Source organism: Tauraco erythrolophus, chromosome 3 (genome assembly GCF_009769465.1).
Source record: "Tauraco erythrolophus isolate bTauEry1 chromosome 3, bTauEry1.pri, whole genome shotgun sequence".
Taxonomy (NCBI): Eukaryota; Metazoa; Chordata; class Aves; order Musophagiformes; family Musophagidae; genus Tauraco; species Tauraco erythrolophus.
In genome coordinates this window covers 95,727,510-95,748,686 of record NC_141467.1, presented here as the reverse complement: position 1 = coordinate 95,748,686, position 21,177 = coordinate 95,727,510, and the positions used below count along the sequence as shown (strand labels likewise).

The 21,177-nt window shown below is 39.6% G+C and overlaps 1 protein-coding gene across 1 annotated transcript in view; it reads left to right on the top strand.

Moving 5' to 3' along the window:
• The window catches only part of ADCY8 (adenylate cyclase 8), a 131,891-nt gene that overhangs the window by 30,530 nt on the left and 80,184 nt on the right, over positions 1-21,177 (top strand). The window contains exon 3 of the mRNA XM_086609564.1: positions 19,372-19,502. Coding sequence (XP_086465690.1) covers positions 19,372-19,502 — 131 coding nt within the window. The remainder of the gene's footprint in view (positions 1-19,371; positions 19,503-21,177) is intronic.

Below are 21,177 nucleotides of genomic sequence, written 5' to 3'. Positions count from 1 at the left end.
GGAGCTTGGAGGCCACTGGAGGGAAGTATCACCATATGCTTTCTCTGTTCTTAAATTCTTCTCTAAAAATCTCCTTTTAGCCATTGTGTGCAATAGGATACTGGTTTAGGTGAACTTTTGATCCAAACAGGTACGGTTGTTCTTAGATACATCATCTTTTCCAATCCAGAATAAGAGGCATTGAATAAGAATGTTTACTGCTTATTATTTTGTACCAAGGGAGCAGAAACGAGATATAGCATGCTATACATATTTTACATTCTCACTGAAGTATCAGAAGGTTCACCTGCAGTTTAAAAACTTGCATTAAGATCAAAATACAACCTATGTGTATATATATATATGCATCTCTCTCTATATAAAAAATAGTGTTATTTCGTTCTCAAATGAACTTAGTAATTAATTTTGTCCTGTTGTATAAATAGGTGTATTGCTTCTCATTTTTATTTCAATGACTTCTAGAAAGCCATGCTCTTATACAGAGATCTAGGAAGATGTCATATTCGAGACTTTTCTGACTAATGACTCTGTATGAATGCGTGACCGTGCTGAGTAATGCAAGTTAACTATGCCAGAACATCTCTCCAGACATTGCTGACTGAAGAAGCTATCTAGAATGCTATCTAGAATGTTTTGTTCTCATTTTAACTGTAGGACCACATTTTTATGGCTTTTGGGGTTTTTTGTGCTTTGGGGGTATTTTTGCACTTCTCTTCTTGTGTAATCTTTTATAAACTAATATTCTGTCAACTTTACTTTGATCATTGTTTTGTAGAGTTCATTGTAAAAGTCTTTATAAAACAGTAGTAACAAAAGATTTCCCTGTTCCAGATGATTCTGAGGATTTTCTATTAGAACTATTTTATTTTCTCAAAGAAAATGAAATTTCTACAAAGACAACATTTTTTTTGAGAAACTCAATTTTGTTGAAATTTTATTTTCTATTAGGAAAATGAAGACAGAATGTTTCCATTTGGTTGGGTTTGAAAAATTCAGATCTTTTTTTCTGGTGAGGGGGGAAGTAGGGGTTGGAGCTGAAGTATTTGTTTTTAATCAATCAGTGTTGAACTGTGCATTTTGCCTTGGCCCAGTGCCTTGCAAGACTTCAGGGCTGTGCTGTCCCCAGAAGGCAGAACTTCCTGGAGAATTACCTCACTGCAATTGAGATTCGCCCATAACCAAACAAAGTAGTGTGTCATAGGCATCATATGGCTGGAAATGCATAATGGAAAATGTATTCAGGCCAAGGATAATGTCCACAAGAGAAAAATACAGATATCAGGACATCAAACGAAAGATCTCTTCTAAAACCAGATTTAAGGATAAGCTAACCCAAAATTTAGGAACAAAACATTTTGAAATAGTTCCAATTAATTCTGTAATAACTTTGAAACTGTGTTACAATGTACACTTACAAATATATACAGATAATACATGTAATATACTTTTCAGCTTTTCACTTTTATTTGGGACAACAACAACAACAAAATATTCCAATACTGGAATATCTTGAGGAATGGAGAACCTGTTTCCTCTCAGTCTTCTATTCTTTCCCTTTTCTTCTGAAGTAGTGGCTTATCTAAGCAATTTCTAAACATACCTTCTTGAAGAAGACTGGCAATGTCACATTTTAGGTGACTGTTTTTCTTCAGTAGCTTGTTCCTGTTCACTTGGTCAGTGTCTACAGGCAGTAATTCAGTGACTGCTAGCATTTTTCTGTCTTGAAGATGTATATTCCGTGATACAGGGGATCTGTAGTTCATATGAATGTAAAAATCTTATTACTTCTTAATGTTAAACTAAGAAATCAAGTTTCTGCACTCTCAAAATGACCCTTCCAATTTCTCAACATTCCTTAGATTTCTCATCTCTAATCATCCATTCTAATAAACATAAATGCTATTGTTATCATTATTCATTATTGCGCAATGCCTAAAAGAGCCAGTCATGGAAAGTCACCTAATTGTGAGCCAAACATTCTATAATCTATGTTTCAGAGACAAGTGAGAGGTACCATCAGACATGTGAGCTGTACAAGGAAATAGTACTAATAAGTAAGGACCTGTTTGGGTTTCAGAGATTTTTAGCAATCCTCTAACGAGAATTTGCAGATTTTCTGGAATAAAAATGTAAAGTTTCTACAGTATCAATTTCTGCCATGTGGTGGAAAGCAAAAGATAATTCTGTATTTCCTCATAAATTTCATATACATGAGCTGAATTTTTTTCAGTGAAAGCAATTTCATTGATTCATGTACCATCATGTTTTTTGTAGAGCGTGATAAAAATAGAAAGTGAACCTACCGAAATCCCACTAGGGGAAAAAAATCTCTTTTCTGTTGTTTTTTTGCTACTCTGAGTTGAAATTTGGATAGTTAGATGTCATAGTTTGTTTTACAGATGCCATTATGTTCCAGCAGTTTATGATCTCTTTCTTTTAAGCAGTTTTCAGGAAAGTTTTTTTTTAAGGAATCCTTGCTCTGTTTCAGCATCGCTGTGGAGTTTTCCAGTTTGACAGTTAAAGCCATTTTATGCTGTAGAAATATCTGTGTGCCATGTATGGTCTCTGTAAATTTGCATTAGTTCCCTCGGTTCGTTGTCCACAGAAAATATCCTCAGGTGCAAGTTCAGCTTCTGCAGTAACTGCAATCCATTACACTTACTGCACAGGAAGGAAGAGGGTGAAGTGCAGACCAGTATGATGGAAAAGACTTTAAGGAGCCTGGCCAAAGTTTTTCAAAGCTTTTAAGTGACTTAATTTTCAGTTTCCATGTTTCTAAAACTTTATACAATTAAGCTCCTACATCTTTTTTCATCCTTCCTCCCCCATCACTATTTACTCTCAACAAGACTTTTGACTAAAATTTTCCTAAGTATTTCAGAAAGTTAGGAGTTTTAGTTGTATTTTCAAAAGTGACTAATTCATTAAGGATCTGATTGTTTTTAAATTATTATTATTTTTTTTTATTTTTAAGCACCTGGAGTTGTTAAGAAGTACATATTAGCATTTTCATTTGCAATGAATTTTCTAACTCTAATCACTCTATTAATAAAGTGAACACATTGTATCAATAAAGTGATACAATGGAGAATCACTCCAGCAGTCACTGCTAATGATGTTTATGCACTTAACTCTAAGGCATTATCTGTGTGACACCATTTGGAAATCCCAGCACTCTGTGACACTGAGGGAACATCTGTGTCTACTTCTTTCCCAATTTTCCTTACAAAATTAGGATTTTGGTGAAGACCTAAAACATTTCAGTACTTGGCTTAGTTAAATAAGACTTGACTGCTGATGAGTAGTAGAAAAAATATAGCATAGAAAGCCAGAAATGTCTGAAGCAAGCTAGAGAAGGTAGCACAGACAAAATAGTGTGTTGCAAAAACAGTCTTAGTTTACCCATTATTGATCAAATAATTAATTTAAATATTTTCTAATGAAATTTGGTTAGCTCTTGTGCCTAAGATATGTAGTTATATTCACCAACCAAAAATGGCAGCCACAAAATGTCCTCTTTTCTTTTTCAACACATTGTAATTATGAATAAATAACAAAAATGAGGTTATCAGTTTCCTTAAGTCTATTTCGTTTCAATAATACCATCACTTTCCACTACCTGAAATTTTAGGTCAATATTTTGATCTGATATCTATGTGTTTCTAAAAGGTTGACACTCAGTGCTGTACTTTGTTAATAACCACTTCAAAAACATTGTCATCCTTTTTACCTTGATTTTATTGTAAGAACATAGCAGGTAATTCTGCTTTCATCATATCTGGGCAATGAAAATAGAAAGTATAACTTACTCTCTTAACTAGCTACTGCAAAACTTTTGAAAACAATGAACATGTTATTTCCCTCATTGTGAAAATGTTGTGAAAGTGCCCTGGTCTCCTCATCTGCTCTTTCATAGATTTCATAGATTTCACAGGTTTTCTAGGTTGGAAAAGACCTTAGAGATCATCCAGTCCAACTGTCCCTAATCCCCCATTAAACCATATCCCCAAGTAGATCATCCACCCTATTCTTAAACACATCCAGGGATGGGGACTCAACCACCTCCCTGGACAGCCTATTCCAGTGGCTGACAACCCTTTCAGAGAAGAAATTCTTTCTAACATCCAATCTGAATCTCCCCTGACTAAGCTTATAGCCATTTCCTCTTGTTCTATCACCCATCACTAATGTAAAGAGCCCTTCCCCCACCTCCCCACCATCCCTTCTCAAGTATTTGTAGGCCGTAATCAGGTCTCCCCTCAGCCTCCTCTTCTCCAGGCTAAACAGCCCCAACTCCCTCAGCCGCTCCCCATAAGTTTTATTTTCCAGCCCCTTGACCAGTTTAGTTGCCCTTCTTTGGACTCGCTCCAGGAGCTCAATATCTCTCTTAAAGCGAGGGGCCCAAAACTGGACACAATATTCCAGGTGCGGCCTCACCAGTGCCGAGTACAGGGGCAGGATCACTTCCCTGCTCCTGCTGGTCACACTATTCTTGATACACGCCAGTATCCCATTGGCCTTTTTGGCCACCTGGGCACACTGCTGGCTCATATCAAGCCGGTAGTCAACCAACACCCCCAGGTCCTTCTCCGCCAGGCAGCTCTCCAGCCACTCCTCCCCAAGCCTATAGCGATGCTTGGGGTTTTTATACCCAAGTGAAGGACTCTGCACTTGGCCTTATTAAAGCTCATGCCATTGGCCTCAGCCCAACGATCCAGTCTGTTCAAATCCCTCTGAAGGGCCTCCCTACCCTCGAGCAGATCGACACAGCCTCCCAGCTTGGTGTCGTCCGCAAATTTACTGAGGGTACATTCAATCCCCTCATCCAGGTCATTGATAAAGATGTTAAACAGAACCGGGCCCAGCTCTGAGCCCTGGGGAACCCCACTGGTGACCAGCAATTCATCTTTACTTGAAATTTGTCTAACATTTTAAACCCTCAAATATTACCATTTAACTATAAAGAGTCTCTCAGATAACTTTGTCACTCTGCCTCTTCCTCCACCACACACACATATGCTGTTATACGTATCTGAAAATAATTATTGTGCAAGGAGGTTAATATTTCTTAAAAAATTTCTTATGACTGAAGCTGGAAAAAGAGGCTTAAAGTAACTGGGAAGAGAACATCACAGAAGCTAAGCAGTTAAATAGCTTTAAAAATCAGTCCAACACTTACCTTTTATCTTGCAATAAGATTGCAACCTTGCAAGACTACTATTCAGAGAAAAGTCGTTTTACTCTTAATTAAGAGATCTCTCCTATGTGATGGCTGCACTTCTACTCTCCATCCAAGACCTCTCTAGACCTATGAGACTAATGAAGCCTTGATAAAACAATAGGGAAACATGGATGGAGGCTGCTTTCAAGCTAAACAAACTTATTAAACTGTATCCTACTATCATGAATAACCTGTGGATTGGACTAGTGTTCAAAAAAATGACATAAAGCCTGTCTGAAACATTTTATTTGCATATTTCTTGTAGATTTAGAGCACCTGATGGTATCTTATGAAACAGGGATCTTCTCTGCCATTGTTTGAGATGACAGATGAAATCAGTCCAGATTTGCGTGATGCTTATATTCACCCTCTGGTGAGATGTTTGTTCTTGTTCTCACTGCAGCAGATTCTGCATCATCCCTACCTGGTGTGCAGAGCTCACAGCAAAGCTGCACTCCCTTTGCTGGGTCCCGATAGACCCAACAGGGAAGGACTAAGGCTCAAACCAGAAAGAAATCCTCCAGTTTTTAAGCCCTGAGAAGCCAAACAGAGAAAATTATTCTACTTTAGTACTACATTTGTGCAGTTTCAGTAGAGTTATCTAGTGCTAGAAGGTACTAAAGCCACAATGAATTAACCTCTTCAGCTGTACTTTTTTACATCCCCTTCCAATATGGTCTTTAGCAAGCAGACCACTTTCTCTGCAGGCATCATCTCAAATTCCACCAAGAGAAGGTTCTCTTATATCGAAGTAAAACTCCTTCTCAACATCTTCCCTAAGCCTTATGAATCTTTTCTTGGGTGTTTAACACAGTGGCAGAGGAGACAGAGGTGATGGCTAGAAGAAGGAGCACCTAAGAGAGTTGGTGGGGAACAACCACTGTCTGCCTCTAGTCTTGCAAGGAGTACTCAGATGAGAAGGTCCAGGCTGGCATCATATCTGATCCACTGGGCTTCTGGGAATGCTTCCAATCAAGGTGGGGTGAAGACAGGCACCTGCAGGTATAATTATGGGTTTGGACATATCAGTGGGGAAAAAAACCCTTTTCTTCATTATACGATCTAATGAGAAGAGTCCTCTATGAGAACACTCCAGGAAACATTTCCTCCCTGCAAGTTCTGCCACTGACTTACTGGACACCTACTTTCCAGCTCATTTTTTTCTCATAGGGGATTCCACAAATTCAATTAAAGCTCATTTTGAAAGTTAAAACAGTTTGGATATTATTAATTTGATTTCCACAAAGAGTCTGAGTTCAACCACTCTAAAGAACCATTTATCCAAGTGAGAAAAGGGTTATTTTGTTTCCTGGGTATGAACACACATTCTATTTTTGCAGTGTGGGTATAAGTGCAGAAGAAGGTACCCCTTAGACGCTACAACAGTCTGCTGTTAATATATTTAGTCTCTCCTGCCTATGTTCTGTGGAAAGACTGTAATCCTGTTTTAATCTCTTTTTCCATTAGAAAACTGTTCTGTTTGACCATTTGTTTCCCTCTACCTCTACTTCCAGAGGATTTTTTCACACTTTCCTATGCAACAATCTCTATTTCCCACCGCTTTAAGAAGCTCTCTGCAGATTGAAGAACTCTGTTGGTTTTTTTTAAAAGAAAGAAGCTTACATGTTGTGTAGGTTTTATCAAGCTCTTACAGATCTAGATTTTAATCAACCATCAGTACTTTGCAACCTCTAAAGCAAGAGCAGATTGGACCGGGATTGGAAAGGGCACTTTAAGAGGGTTAAACACTATAAAGTCTTTTTTTTTTTTTTATATTGGTGCTAAGAATATGAAAATCCCTCTAAATTGTCATGAGGATAAAGTTCAGATTTGGTTTTAAAAAAAGAGTAATCTGAATTTTAGAGATCACATGGCCTTCCTTTTTCATTGTAAATGTATTTTAAAATGCTTCAAAAATAAAAATAATGATCACAATAATTTTCTTTTTAAAGGGCAAACAAAAACCTGCCAATTAAAAATTTTGCGTAAACCTCTGATTAGATACTGGATTTTAGCCAGCTTTCTTATGTATAGGAAACAGGCTGTTGAATGTGAGATTCTCAGAAAGGTTTCACAGTCATCCAGACTTCATTTCGTCTTGGTGTCTTTCTCTAAAGAACCATAATGCCAATAGAAATGTGTTTTTAGCGTTGCTCCTTTAATAATGGATCATACTCAAAGTGTAATATACTGGTTAATCCAACAAGTGAAGGAATATGCAAGCTTTATATTGTTCTTGGCGATCCATATCCATAGTGTGATTCAGTAGGTGACCTGTTTCCTAAGTCCATTGGCAGACTTTTCCTCCTTATTGGGGTGGGGGAAAACAATGTTTACATGCACTTATGCTTCTGTAGGTACCAAGGAACACATCATAGGACCAGTATGTACATTTTCTGTATCTTCTTGTCTCCAAAGACCCCACTTGCAGTAGAAAACACAACATTTTACATGTCAGATTTTAAATGCTGCCCCTTCACATTTGCTGCTGATGTTTGTTTCATATCATCAGAGCAAAACCCCCACATTTTGCTTGAAAGTAGAAATCTAAGTTAAAATCAAGATAAAAATCATTCTCTGACTTCCTTCCAATTCCTTGAAAATGTGAAGTAGTCATGTGGACTCAAACCAATGAGATTTACAGCCAATGATAAAGAAAAGGACCTGAACTGCAATTTATACAGGGGAAAAATAATCCCAAAGAGTGTCAGGACTTCAAGCATGGGGGCTTTCCCTAGAATTAATTGGTGAGAAGGAAACCTTTGCTTCTCCTCCCTAGTAGATGGCTTTTGGATTCACTAGTGATAAAACTACTTTCTGAAAATCTGTGTGGGTTTTCCTTGCATCTCTACACCAGGCTATTCAAATGCTGTGCTGGTCAATAGTGAATGGGACTGTTAGCTCATTGATCAGGTTTTGGTGGCCTGTGCCTCTTGTGTTCTCAGCTCCTTGCTAAAGAGAGATTAAAAAAAAAATTAATTATCAATTAAAAAAAAAAAATATCTAATTAAAAAAAAAAAAAAGCCATTATCACGGTTGCCACTGACTAGTGACTCTTGCTGATTGTCTCAGGGAAGTGGAGAAAGGTGAAATGAGTGAGGGGAATGAAACAGTTTCAGCCCCCTACAGCAATGACACACTTCTGCCACCTGGCCTGCAGTACAGTCATCTTTGTTTAAATAAAGAACGCCAGGTTCCAAATTCATCAGTCTAGTATCTTTCCTGAGCTCTGAATACACTTACCCCTTTTAAAGTAATTTTTATTTCTTGTTCAGGGTTAGAACTTTATACTAACTTTCCTTAGTACCCTGGAATGACTGCAGGAAGACTCTTTAAAAAAAAAGTCCTTACAAGCTTCACATTTAATAAAGACTCTATGGTTCAGAGAATGTTTTTAATGTAAGTCTTACATGTTCTTCATTTGGGAGGTAAAAGATCATGTGTCAGGATACAGAGCTTCAGGAATTATTAATCATTTCTCGTACTCAGTATGGGCACTTATGGGCGCTGAATTTGAGACCTGTAGTTCCTATTGCCCAAGTTGAAAGACAACGCAAATGTCGAAGCAGTGTCAGGTTTCATGATCTAGCCTAGCAGATCTAACAGCTGGCCACTGCTGTCAGGGAACACAGATCAGTCCCTGCAGCTCCTGTCCCCAGACACGTGCTCCTGCCCACTGCCGTGCAAGTTAGCGGTGCTCATGTAGCCCTACGGTGAGCTGATTCACTGTGCCAGTATCATACAGTGTAAGGATCGGCTGCACTTAGTTCCATGATTAATCATGGGTTTTCAAAAATCATTTTATAAATATTTTTGTAAGTATTTTATGGAGGAATTCAATTTTTCACCTAAAAGATACAAGCAGCAGCAACAACAGGTACCAAGCCAAAAAAATCATCATGTAGGGTTGTTCCACCACTTCCCAGCGTGCTACCGGATGAGCTAAGTGTTTGCGAAGCCAAAGTGATACTGAGAAGGCATTAAACTACAAACTGGCAGCCCTGGAATTAGCCTTCTGCTGCTCAGGGAGCACAGGGCAAGCAGGCACTAAGATTGCGACATTCTTACACAGCCAACTGGCTGATGAGAAAGGCACCTCCTCTGACACCTGACAATAGACTGTTAATCATCAAGCCCTGCCAAGATTTTGCAATATGGCTTCGAGTACTTGAATCTTCGAACCATTCATCATCCAAACAAAGCAAAGGACCAGCAGTATCTTGAAATCCTTCCCTTCAGCATGTGCTACATGTATTGTCTCATGCTGTTCTGGATAATAGTATTGAGGAAACTATTGGATAAAATGTCCTTCCTACAAGAAGTGTGTGGAATAAGCTTTTCCCTTCTTTCATTACCACAAACTTTATAACACTTCTCAGTTAACAGTTAACAACTAATTAGACAGCGTTATAAAAAGTCATGACTCTCAGAAACACTGGGTTATCAGTTTGCATGAGACTCTATTTGTGTTTCATAGCCAACAGCTAAACAAAAGGAGACTTCAAAACCTCCCGGGTGATCTGGCCTTGTTTCTCTTTGAGAACAGCAGATGCTTAAATGGAACACGCAGCCAAGGATGCGATGAGTGGGAATGGTAACTGCCTGAATTCAAATAAATGAATGTTGATACGGCTCATATTGCATATTGCAGCAGTAAGTATTAAAACCCAGCAGACAACTTCATAACCCCATAAGTCTGAACATATTAGATATTGCACTTCCTTCTGTATTTTTTAATTACTTGCCATTGTCATGATAACGCACAAGAAAAAACAGCTGCAAATAGACTGTCCATTGTGCACCAAGTAAGAATGAAGGAATTTCTCTTTAGAGCTGTTCATCATAATAACAGGTGCTAATTCCCATTTTCTAGAGTGGCATCTACAATAATCACATTTGTTCTCAACATTGTCAGTTTTTCAGTAGAAAAAAATACCATTTTTATCTACTTCCTTTAAACATAACAGAAGCTCATTTTCTCCTGAAAGGCTAAATCCACCGCTTCAAACGGTGGGCTTCAAAGCCCTTTTAAGTTCAGTGCTTAAGACATTAAATCCTGTATGATATTAACTGTAAATGTTGTTAAAGCTAAGCTTGATGGTTCTGTCAAAATGATTCTTAAAAATCAAGATGAAAAGTGTGGAGCAGTTTCTCTAGTCTCTGTCAAGTTTCTGGCGTATCTCCACTTCAGTTTTACAGAAATGTCTTGAGAAAAGCCATGAACAACTTGTTCCCCAATCCAAAGACTTCCTCCCACAAGATATATGCAGGTTCACTCATTTGAAAGTATGTGTAGAGAAGTAAGAACAAAACCTGAACTGAACTGTCAGTCAAGAGAGGCTTTCATTCCTTGACAAAGCCAACTCCAATAAAGATGTTGAGAAACAAAGGAAAATCCCAGGGCAATTATAGGCAGCATTTCATCATTTGCCCTGTACCATCTAAGGGGAATTGGTGCAGGGAGCTTATACAGACAGCAGACCCTGCAGGGCTGATGCCCTCGCATGACCCGCGGGGAAACCCTGGGGAGTCTGACCTTTCTCTTGGAAACCTCCTGCAGGTCCCAGATTGTTTGTTGATGTTTTGTGCTTGTTGGTACTTTGTTCTCTTTGATCAGCCCCGGTGGAAAGATCTCCAGTTCAGTTTTTATTCACAAGACTGAGACCTTGTGCACTTGTTGATTGACTCCTCAAAAACTCTTCCAAAGGTTGTTATTTACTCACCAGGGACATGTCCCACATTTCCATTAATGTGCCTAGCTACATTTGTGCAGTTGTAAGTGCTGTTGATGCCCCCTGATCTCAGTATGAGGAACACAAGGGATCAGGGTAAGCAGACCACACAGAAGCTGTTCAGCAAAGAATGACTATTACAGATGCATAAAACAAGAAGTGGACATTGAAGAAAGTATCAGTGTTACAGTCTTGGGACTTAAGCAGACATATATGACTCATTAAGTTCATTTGCTTTATCATTGTAGGATTTGTTTCACTGTTCCTAAACTTTCCTGAAGGACTAGATTGGGTAGGAATCAGCTCCATATTTAAACACCTCCCAAACTGCATGACTACATGCTCTTTACTCCTCTGAGCTTCCCCTACAGTCAGCTGAGGTCTAGTCAACACAGACAATGGAGCCCAGAGAGACCTGTAGTAACACCAAAGTAGTCGTTAGCATCTGATCTGTTGAGTATCTCTCCGGAGTCACTGGATAGAATGGAAGCTTAGGAATACCTACATTGCAGTCACCAAAATTCAGGTGTCTGAATCCAGACCTGAATTCTACTATTAGTTTGTTACACTTGGTGATTTCTACTGGTCTTTTTTCTTTTACTAAGTTATTTTTTGGGTTAAAAGTTCTTTTTTTTTATTTATTTACTCTAAACTCTGACGACTCCATCTTAAAGACTAGAGCTGATTCGTATCAGGAGTGGTTAATAGGAGAACAGAGCACCAGCTCTTTCATAACATGCCTTTGTTGCTGTCTTCTTCTGTGTATTTTCTCTTGAAAAAAATATGTCTCTGTTCCTTTTCAAACCACTTACCACTTGTGCTGCTCACCTTTCAATTGTCTGCACTTAGCCAATTGCTCAACTAGCAAGCTTTCAACAAAGCTGGATAATGTAGTTTCCTTCATCCTAGAGTTCATGACACTTCTTTATTAGGCCTTTCTCTGAAAAAAAAAAGATTTTTTTTCTCATGTCTTTCCCTCCCTCTCTGAAAATGCCTTCCGGGAGAGACTGACTAGAAGTGTGAAGACTCTTTAATCATGTAAATATTAAGGTGAAAAGACCGCAATTTTCTTCTCTGAGATTTGCTACTGCTCTTTGGCACATGACCCCCATGCATTTGTGCTGTTGTTCTGTGCCACAGTATCTAAATCTGTGAAATGGGAATAATGATATTATCTAGTGTAAAGGGGAGTTGTGGCAAGGGTCTTTATATGAAGGGGACAGTGACCTGACACTCATTCTTGGATAACTGAATATCTTTTTTAAGTGCTGGATCGAAGCAAAGTGATGGAAAAGACCTGTGAAGAGAGACACATCTTGGTCCATTGAACATTAACATCAGCTGTAGGAAAAGAAAGGATGGATGTGATCCACACTACAGTCCATCTCAGTGCCAAATTTGTGGAAGGGGCCTGGTTCAGCATCCTTACCACCTGTCAGACAGGGTGATGTGGTGTAAGAGCAGCTTGGAACTGCAAAGGACACCTGGTGCCCAGAGAGGGAAGAATTTTCTGTCCGTTGGATGTTTTAGTACCAGAGAATTGACTGGTGGCTGGAATGCCTCATAAAAATATAAACAGACAGGCACACACTCACACGCATACACTCTTATACGTTATTTTTCTTGCAATGTTCCTCCATAGCATGACATACATGATACATAATAGTGACATGAGCTGTATATGCATTTTCAGTTATGATCCTGACAAGAGCCCTTCAGATGCTGCAGTATTGATAGAGGAGGACTGCCACAAAGCCATACTAATTAACTTCTGTTTTTATGGGTCATTGGCACATCTTATGTGCAGCCAAGAACATTTCGCTTACCTTAATGAGTAGCATGAAGGTTAGGATATCAAATGTGCTGGGCACATTTCTTGGCTTAGTGAACATGTACCAAAGGAACCATCTTTTATTTTAAATAAATGTTCTAGAGCCATTGCTTGACACCTTCTTCAGTGAATGCAAACAAGGAATGTAAGATTTTCCTGTTGTGAAAAAAGTACATACTCCATTTTAGCCATATTTCTATGAAGAAATGGCCTTTTCTAATGTTCTTTTATCACAGATTTCATAAGCAGTTCAATAATAACCAGGATTTCTCTTCGCTTTCTTTTATCTTCTTTTCTTTTTGAATTTGTATTCCTATTTGTCTTCCTGTAAGGATAAGATAGGAAATAACATATTTCTTTTTACATTGAAAAGATTTTGTGCTATTGTGAAAATATTTTCACTGGAACTCATCAAACACTTTAATCATATGCCTCCCTGAAAGACTGATCTCATTTATTCAAAGAGTGGATTTATTATATGGTCATATTGAGAAATGTATCTTAACAGTGAAGGAATAAGAGAATATATAGCATAGGTGCCTTCTGTTATAGGAGGCTGAAGGACACAAAATATCAGAAATATTTTTGGTTCCTGGAATATCAATCAGCAGCTCTTCCCAAAGACGCCATCTTGAGATGCCATAGGACATGTGCTTGAGAGTGGAGCTACGTTAGGACTAGACATTCCTGTGAAAATCTGGGTTTGCAGGAGTGTTAAGGACCTCCTGAGGGGCTGATTTTTTTCTTCCTATCACAAGCACCACATCCAGTGTTTACACATCAGAAGAAGAGCAGAGGATAGCAGGCTTTTCAGGTGGAAAAGGTGGAAAAAATACAAGACAATGCAGATACGCTAAAATTAGTACCACCGTTTATGGGGAAACCTAAGGTCTGAGTTGGGCTTTTTCCCAGAATAAAGGATAAACTCACTGCCTGCTCTACATCAGCTATCACTGCCTTGCATCATTTTTTTTTTTTCTCTCCCTCCTGAAGTCAGTCTTTGATTTAGTAAAGTTTTGTAGAAGAGGTGGATTAAAGATTAGTAGAGTCTCTGATTTCTCATCTTCCATGTTTGTTGGCACGTGACGCAGGCAGGAGCCCGGGAGAAATCTGCCGTCTCAGAGTGGAATGTTACACACTTCCACTCCAGCAGAAGCTATTAGCAGCATGTGTTTTGCCTTCTTAAGTAAACATACAGTTCACCGCAGCTGGGGCTGCCATCTAGACAAATTAAGGTGTTTATCCACAATGTGTTTTCATCGTAGCTGAGGATTGTTTACTAACTACTGACTAAGACTGCTCAGAGTGGGAATTCTTCATGATCTTCGCTGTAAGAGTTGTAAGTTAGAAATGATATTGCCTCCTACAAATGCTAGGAAAGGGTTCCTTAATTTTTTTCAGATGTTTCATCTATGGATTCATTTCATCTACAACATCTAATCTTGCTGGCATCAAAACCAGCATTTTCATGATTGTTTTGTCTTTCACTCTCATTCCACCTATCAAGGTTTTTTGCTCTGTATTGTTCTCTCTGAACAACTTTTTCCCCTCAAGAAGAGACATACCTCACAGCCTAGATAATTCTAATTTAAATCATATCTTCCTAATATCAAGTTGCCTTATAAAAACCTCAACATCAATTTCCCTGACAGAAGACAGAAAGTGTATATAACATGTCTAATCTACCACAAGAAAACTGATCATACAATCATAGAATGGTTTGGGTTGGATGGGACCTTCAAGATCATCTAGTTCCAAACTCACTGCAATGGGCAGGGACATCGTTCACTACACCAGGTTGTTCAAAGCCTCATCCAACCTGGCCTTGAACACTTCCAGGGATGGGGCATCCACAGCTTCTCTGGGCAACCTCTTCCAGTGCCTCACCACCCTCAAAGGCAAGAAGGTCTTCCTTACATCTAATCCAAATCTACCCTCTTTCAGTTTAAAGCCATTACCCTTTGTCTATCACTACACGCCCTTGCAAGAAGTCCCTCTCCAGCTTTCTTGTAGGCCCCCTTTAGGTACTGGAAGGCTGCTAGAAGCTCTCCCTAGAGCCTTCTCTTCTCCAGGCTGAACAACCCCAACTCTCTCAGCCTGTCTTCATAGGAGAGGGGCTCCAGCCCTCAGACCATCTTCATGGCCCTCCTCTGAACTTGCTCCAACAGGTCATGTCCTTCTTATGTTAGGGACCTTAGAGCTGAACGCAGTATTATTTTATTCCACATTCACATTTTCAGTAAAGAGATTTTGAAACTTTTTGACATTTTCTTTTCTGAAACTTATTTCTTGATATCTTTTTGCTCCTACTTCATATCTGGGTTCAACACTGATCTCAATTCCCAAACTTTCAAAGGTCCTTTCTTAAAGTGTGATGGGTGAGGTAGGAGTGGGATGGAGACAGGCTTTATGGAAATAGTTGCCTTTCCAAGGTATGAAAGGGAAGAGCTGGTCTGGACACCACCTCTGCCCCCCATATGGCTTGGTAGTATGTAAGTGCTTTCTCCATAGCAGTATCACTAAACTGCTTTGAAAATACAAGAGATTCACGCTGCACTGTATTTCCTCTGTGGGCATTGCCAGGAAGACTTTCTTTCTCAATGTCTTCCACATCTTTACAGTCTTCATAATGTGCTTGATTTGGAAGTTCACATCTGGCTTTCCCTAGACCTATCCTATTCCTCAAAATATCAGCTGAAATTAAGTGATAAGTAGCTTACAGAACAGACATTCTCTTCTTTAATTCCATAAGATTTCACTCTTTTCAATCCTGTAAAGCAAAAGACGGTTAATAATTTGGAGCCAGTTCAGTGAAAAACTGATAGCTTTGCCTCAAAGTGATTTGGAGTGATATACTCCAATACTAGACAAATCTGGTTAATCTAGCAAAGAAAGACTAAGGGCAAGAGGACACAATAACATTATTTCAGTACAGAAAGATTGTTGCATGGAAGAAGGCAATCAATGATTATCCATAGCCACTTCGAAAGGATAAAAAGAAAGCTTAATTTGCAGAGAAGCAGATTTGGGTAGGATACTTGCAGAATCTGCCAGAGCTGTCAAACTGATGAGCTACTGAAACAGGGACATTGTAAAATCTCTCAGGGAATGTTCTAGGGCATTCATGAAAGAATTCAATAATCTTTCAAGGCTTTGCCTGGCCCTACTTAAATGTAATTAATCGTTATATTATGACAGGGACTGAAGAACAGTGCGTTTATATTTATGCTTATATATACTTATACACTAATATTACACAGATATGTGTACTAATATGCACTGATGTACTGTATATGCACACTAGCAACAAACTAATGTACAATGATACTCTACTAATACACATTCATAATATACATTGCTAATAAACATCTGCATACATATAATTATGTCACTTCAACTTGTCTCAAATTCCTGAGTGTCCCTAAGACTGACAAAGCTCAGTAGAAATGAATATGTTCTCCCATCTTCCCAGTAGAGAGGACTAGTTTGAATGGCTTTATTTAAATTCCTTCGCATTATTTAAATTCCTTCGCATTCTTCCTTACCTAAATCAGTCAGTCAAGAGACATGCTAGCTCTGATTCCTGGATGCGCAAACCGCAAATGCCAGCTCAGGGAGCTCGTGCACTTACCTCCAGGAGCAGAGGGTGGGCCTAAGCCGACTTCACGTGACTGGACCATGAGCAGTAGAGTCAGCCCTTCTCAAAAGAACTGTATAACAAATCTATGTGTGTGGAAAGAGCTGAGGAACTCAAATTACAAGTATAACTGAAGAACTGTTTTTCATAATTGTGGTTTAGCACCATAGACACGTATGGGTGCTCACACAGGTGACTCACATCACCAGTACGCTATGTGATCCAGCAGCTTTTTGGATAGACATTTGTATAGGTGAGATAACAGGACTGGCTGGACAAAACGGACTAACCTGAAACCATCCTGAAAGCTAGAGATTGCCTTAGCCTTCACAATTAAATATTGTCCGACTCTTAAAGGAGCTGGGAATTTTGAACAGTTCTAGAAACTCCCAGATGCAATTCCTGCTTTGTCTAGTCCCGTTTATATGTTTAAGTGTGTTAATAAATATTCCGTGTGACGTGTCCCATACAGGACCTTTTCTAGGTAATTCCTGCTGCTGAAATGATTAAATTGTGCATAGACAAGTCGTGCAAATACCCAATAGAAACTGTCCTTGCAGAAATGGTCTATGGAACTAGTCTTTTCTAGGTAGTTTAGATATTTAAGAAATGTTTAGCATGTGGTTAAAATATATCAATAGTAGTTACTTATGTAAGACTGGGGCTGTCACAGAGGATCATGGGCCAGCTAGGTTACAAGAACTGGGCAGAACAGTCATGTGAGGATTTTCTGCTGACCTAGCTGAAGACACTGCAATGAAGACCCTTGAAAGGCAGACTTCCACCACCACCATCAACCAACTGTCTGTTTTGGGAAATTTGAGGCTGTATGTGAGCATCACCCTATGCAAACATCACAATAAGTTAGTAAGCACAAGTAAAGACTGGGCGGAGAATGGATCAAGAGCAGCCCTGAGGAAAAGGTCTTGGGAGTGCTGGTGGATGAGAAGCTCAACATGAGCCGGCAATGTGCGCTGGCAGCCCAGAAAGCCAACCGTATCCTGGGCTGTATCAAAAGCAGCATGGCCAGCAGGTCGAGGGAAGTGATTCTGTCCCTCTACTCAGCTCTCGTGAGACCCCACCTAGAATACTGTGTTCAGCTCTGGAGTCCCCAACATAAGAAGGACATGGAGCTACTGGAACGAGTCCAGAGGAGGGCCCCGAAGATGATCCGAGGGCTGGAGCACCTCTGTTATGAAGACAGGCTGAGAGAGTTGGGGCTGTTCAGCCTGGAGAAGAGAAGGCTCGGGGATGATCTTATAGCAGCTTTCCAGTACTTAAAGGGGGCCTACAGGAAAGCTGGAGAAGGACTTTTTACAAGGGTGGGTAGTGATAGGACAAGGGGCAATGGCTTTAAACTGAAAGAGGGGAGATTTCGATTAGATATAAGGAAGAAATTTTTTACATTGAGGGTGGTGAGGCAGTGGAACAGGTTACCCAGAGAAGTTGTGGATGCCCCATCCCTGGAAGTGTTCAAGGCCAGGTTAGATGAGGCTTTGGGCAACCTGGTGTAGTGGAGGATTTCTCTGCCCATGGCAGGGGGGTTGGAACAGGATCATCTTTAAGGTCCCTTCCAACCTTAACCATTCCATGATTCTATGATTCTATGATTCTTCTTTCTCAACAGACGCTCTGCCATGCATGTCCATACGAGGAATGAGTGAAAGCCTATCTGCTCCCTTAGGGCCTAAAAGATGGCCAGGAGCTGGCTGTCATCTTCAGAACAACCCATTCTCCCCAATCTCATATGCCTTTGAACAAGGGAGAAGGCTATATATGCCATAAACTGTTTTGGTGGCTGCTGTTGTACTGACCTTGCTGTACAATGCGAAAAGATGTGCATCTATTATGGGATAGGGAGGTCGTACAAGGCCTTTCGCAAAACGATCGGTTATCTCTGGGTCAACAGAACAGCTCAGCCCCCAATCTGTCCTGGGGGGATCTTCAAAGAAGAGGTGAAGTGGCCAGAAGCTGAATAAATCATCCTGAAAACCTGCTTCACTGACACATATAAATGCTTATTTCTGAGATTACATATTGAGATTTCTAGGAATTTTGAAACCCAGTCCCATTTGTCAAAACGATGTAAGCACTTCAATGCCATAGACTGTTAAGAAGACTCTGAGATTCCCAAGTCACTTAAAAAATTTCAGAAGTGTACTTAGGATCCCAATTCTTGTTTTCAAAAATAACTGTGACACAAAAGAGTAAAAACCACATTCAAAATCAATGAATCTGAACTGCCGACGTTTATTTTGAAATTATATCTAGATTTCTAAACCACTCAAGGGTTCTTGAAAATTTTGAGTGTTTTTATTTGTAGTATTTGGCTGTCTCCAGTAGAGACTTCTGACTCTTGAAATAAGACAGAGCTTTGTTCGTGTGATAAAAGCTGAAAATGGAAATGTGAAGTTGTTCTCTTCAGAATAAGCCCAAGTTTACACTGGTCCCTCCATGTCCTTTTGTCTTTTCCTTCCAGTCTCATATGCTTTTCATACAGATCATGACATAAACCAGCAGTTCGCTCATGTCATCTTCATTTTGCAAGTGCATTGTCTGGCATGTTTTGAATAGCAAGAGTATAGATGTTCCATACAAATTCATATCTTCCAAACACTTTCTTCCATTTCCTTTTAACTTGAATTCAGACTGCTCTGGCAAAATGAATGGACACTGGAGATAAAGTCTGCTGATAACACTGGATGCTTTTATAGATATTCCAGCTACTAAATTATTTTCAGTCTGACTTGCACTGAATGCTATGTAGTTCAAGTTGAATGTTTAGTTCCTGTTAACTATTGTAACCTTGTTAACATACCACAGTCATAGTCTATAGCTAAATCTTTCCCATAAAACATTTCTTAGGTATTTCTTAAATAGAGCGGAGCTCAATCAGTTTCCTGTGAAGTACTAATTCGAGCTGATGCTGACATTCTCCTCTTTCTTTTAGGAACGGCTGGTACTCTCTGTCTTACCACGGTTTGTAGTCCTGGAAATGATAAATGATATGACCAATGTAGAAGATGAACATTTGCAACACCAGTTTCATAAGATCTACATTCATCGTTATGAGAATGTCAGGTGGGTGGAGGAGCCTCTTTTTAATGTTTAAGGTCTCAGATGCTGCTAAGTGTCTCTTATTTGAGAGTTTCCCCTCTGTTGCTTTATTCATTCATAATTTAAAAAATTAGTTTACCCTTGTTTAATCCCTGAGCAGACAAGCACTTTGGTGCCTTCTTTTACTCATCAAGATGGATGGATGCCTGTACCATGACAAGACTCATCTAAATTGAACACTGGAGGCTGGACCATTTATTATTTTTTTCTCTTTAATTAAGCGGTCAGGGTTGCACAGAAAGGAGAGCCCTGCCTGCATGTGGACACAGGTTATGCCGCAACCTTCTGGTTGACCTCATATGCTGATAAATGAGATGAAGAATTGTAAGATGGTCTCAAAGATCATAGAATCATAGAATGATTTGGGTTGGAAGGAATCTCAAATATTATATAGTTACAACTCCCCTGCCATGCGCAGGGACACCTTCCACTACACCAGGTTTCTCAAAACCTCATCCAACCTGGCCATGAACACTTCCAGGGATGGGGCATCCACAGCTTCTCTGGGCAACCTCTTCCAGTGCCTCACCACCTTCAGAGGCAAGAAGGTCTTCCTTACATCTAATCCAAATCTACCTTCTTTCAGCTTAAAGCCATTACCCCTTGTCCTATCAATACGTGCCTTTGTCAAAAATCTCTCTCCAGCTTTCTTGTAGGCCCCCTTTAGGTACTGGAAGGATGCTAGAAGGTCTCTCTGGAGCCTTCTCTTCTCTAGGCTGAACAGCCCCAACTCCCTCAGCCTGTCTTCAGAGCGGTGCTCCAGCCCTCAGATCATCTTCATGGCCTTCCTCTGGACCCTCTCCAACAAGTCATGTCCTTCTTATGTCGGAGGCCCCAGAGCTGAGTGTAGTATTACAGGCAGGGTCTCACAAGAGCAGAATAGAGGGACAGACTCTGCTGCATGCTGGCCACGCTTCTTTTGATGCCGCCCATGATACAGTTGGGTTTCTGGGTTACAAGTACATATTTCAGGCTCATGTTGAGCTTCTAATCAACCAAGACTCCCAAGACCTTCTCCTCAGGGCTGCTCTCAATTCATTCTCCACCCAGTCTGTATTTGTACTTGAGATTGGTTGCAAGATGTAAATATGTCATGTGACTCCTCTTTTTAGTAGCCATTTTCATTCAATCATTCTTATTATTTTTCTAATTCCATTTCCCTTTTTTATTCCCCTCTCTAAATTTTGTCTATCCCAAAGTTAGTTAGCAGGAAGGTGATACCTATCCCATGAGCTGCTACTCAGGGTAATAAGTCCGAATTGTACATTTACACTAGAATGATCACCTTCTGCTCCATGATGTTACAAAATTTCTGATTTTATTATGATTTCTGACCATCAGAACATTTAGCTAAGCCAGTAACATTTTCCATAAGTTTTCCCAAACCACAAGGGCAGATGATTGAGTGCCTGTCACTGAAAGAAGTGAAAAATAAGCATCCTTGGATATGATAGGAAACAGTTTGCTAGGAAAGCATGTGCTTTGCCTTTTGATGAAGCTCAAATAGAGCTTTGTCTGGACAAGATCAGTAAAAATAATTTGAACTTCTGCAAAAGAGTAAATTGATTATCTGCTTCTTCTGTTGACTTGCAGTATCTCAGACATATTATTTTATTAAATCCAGTGAAAAATATCAAGG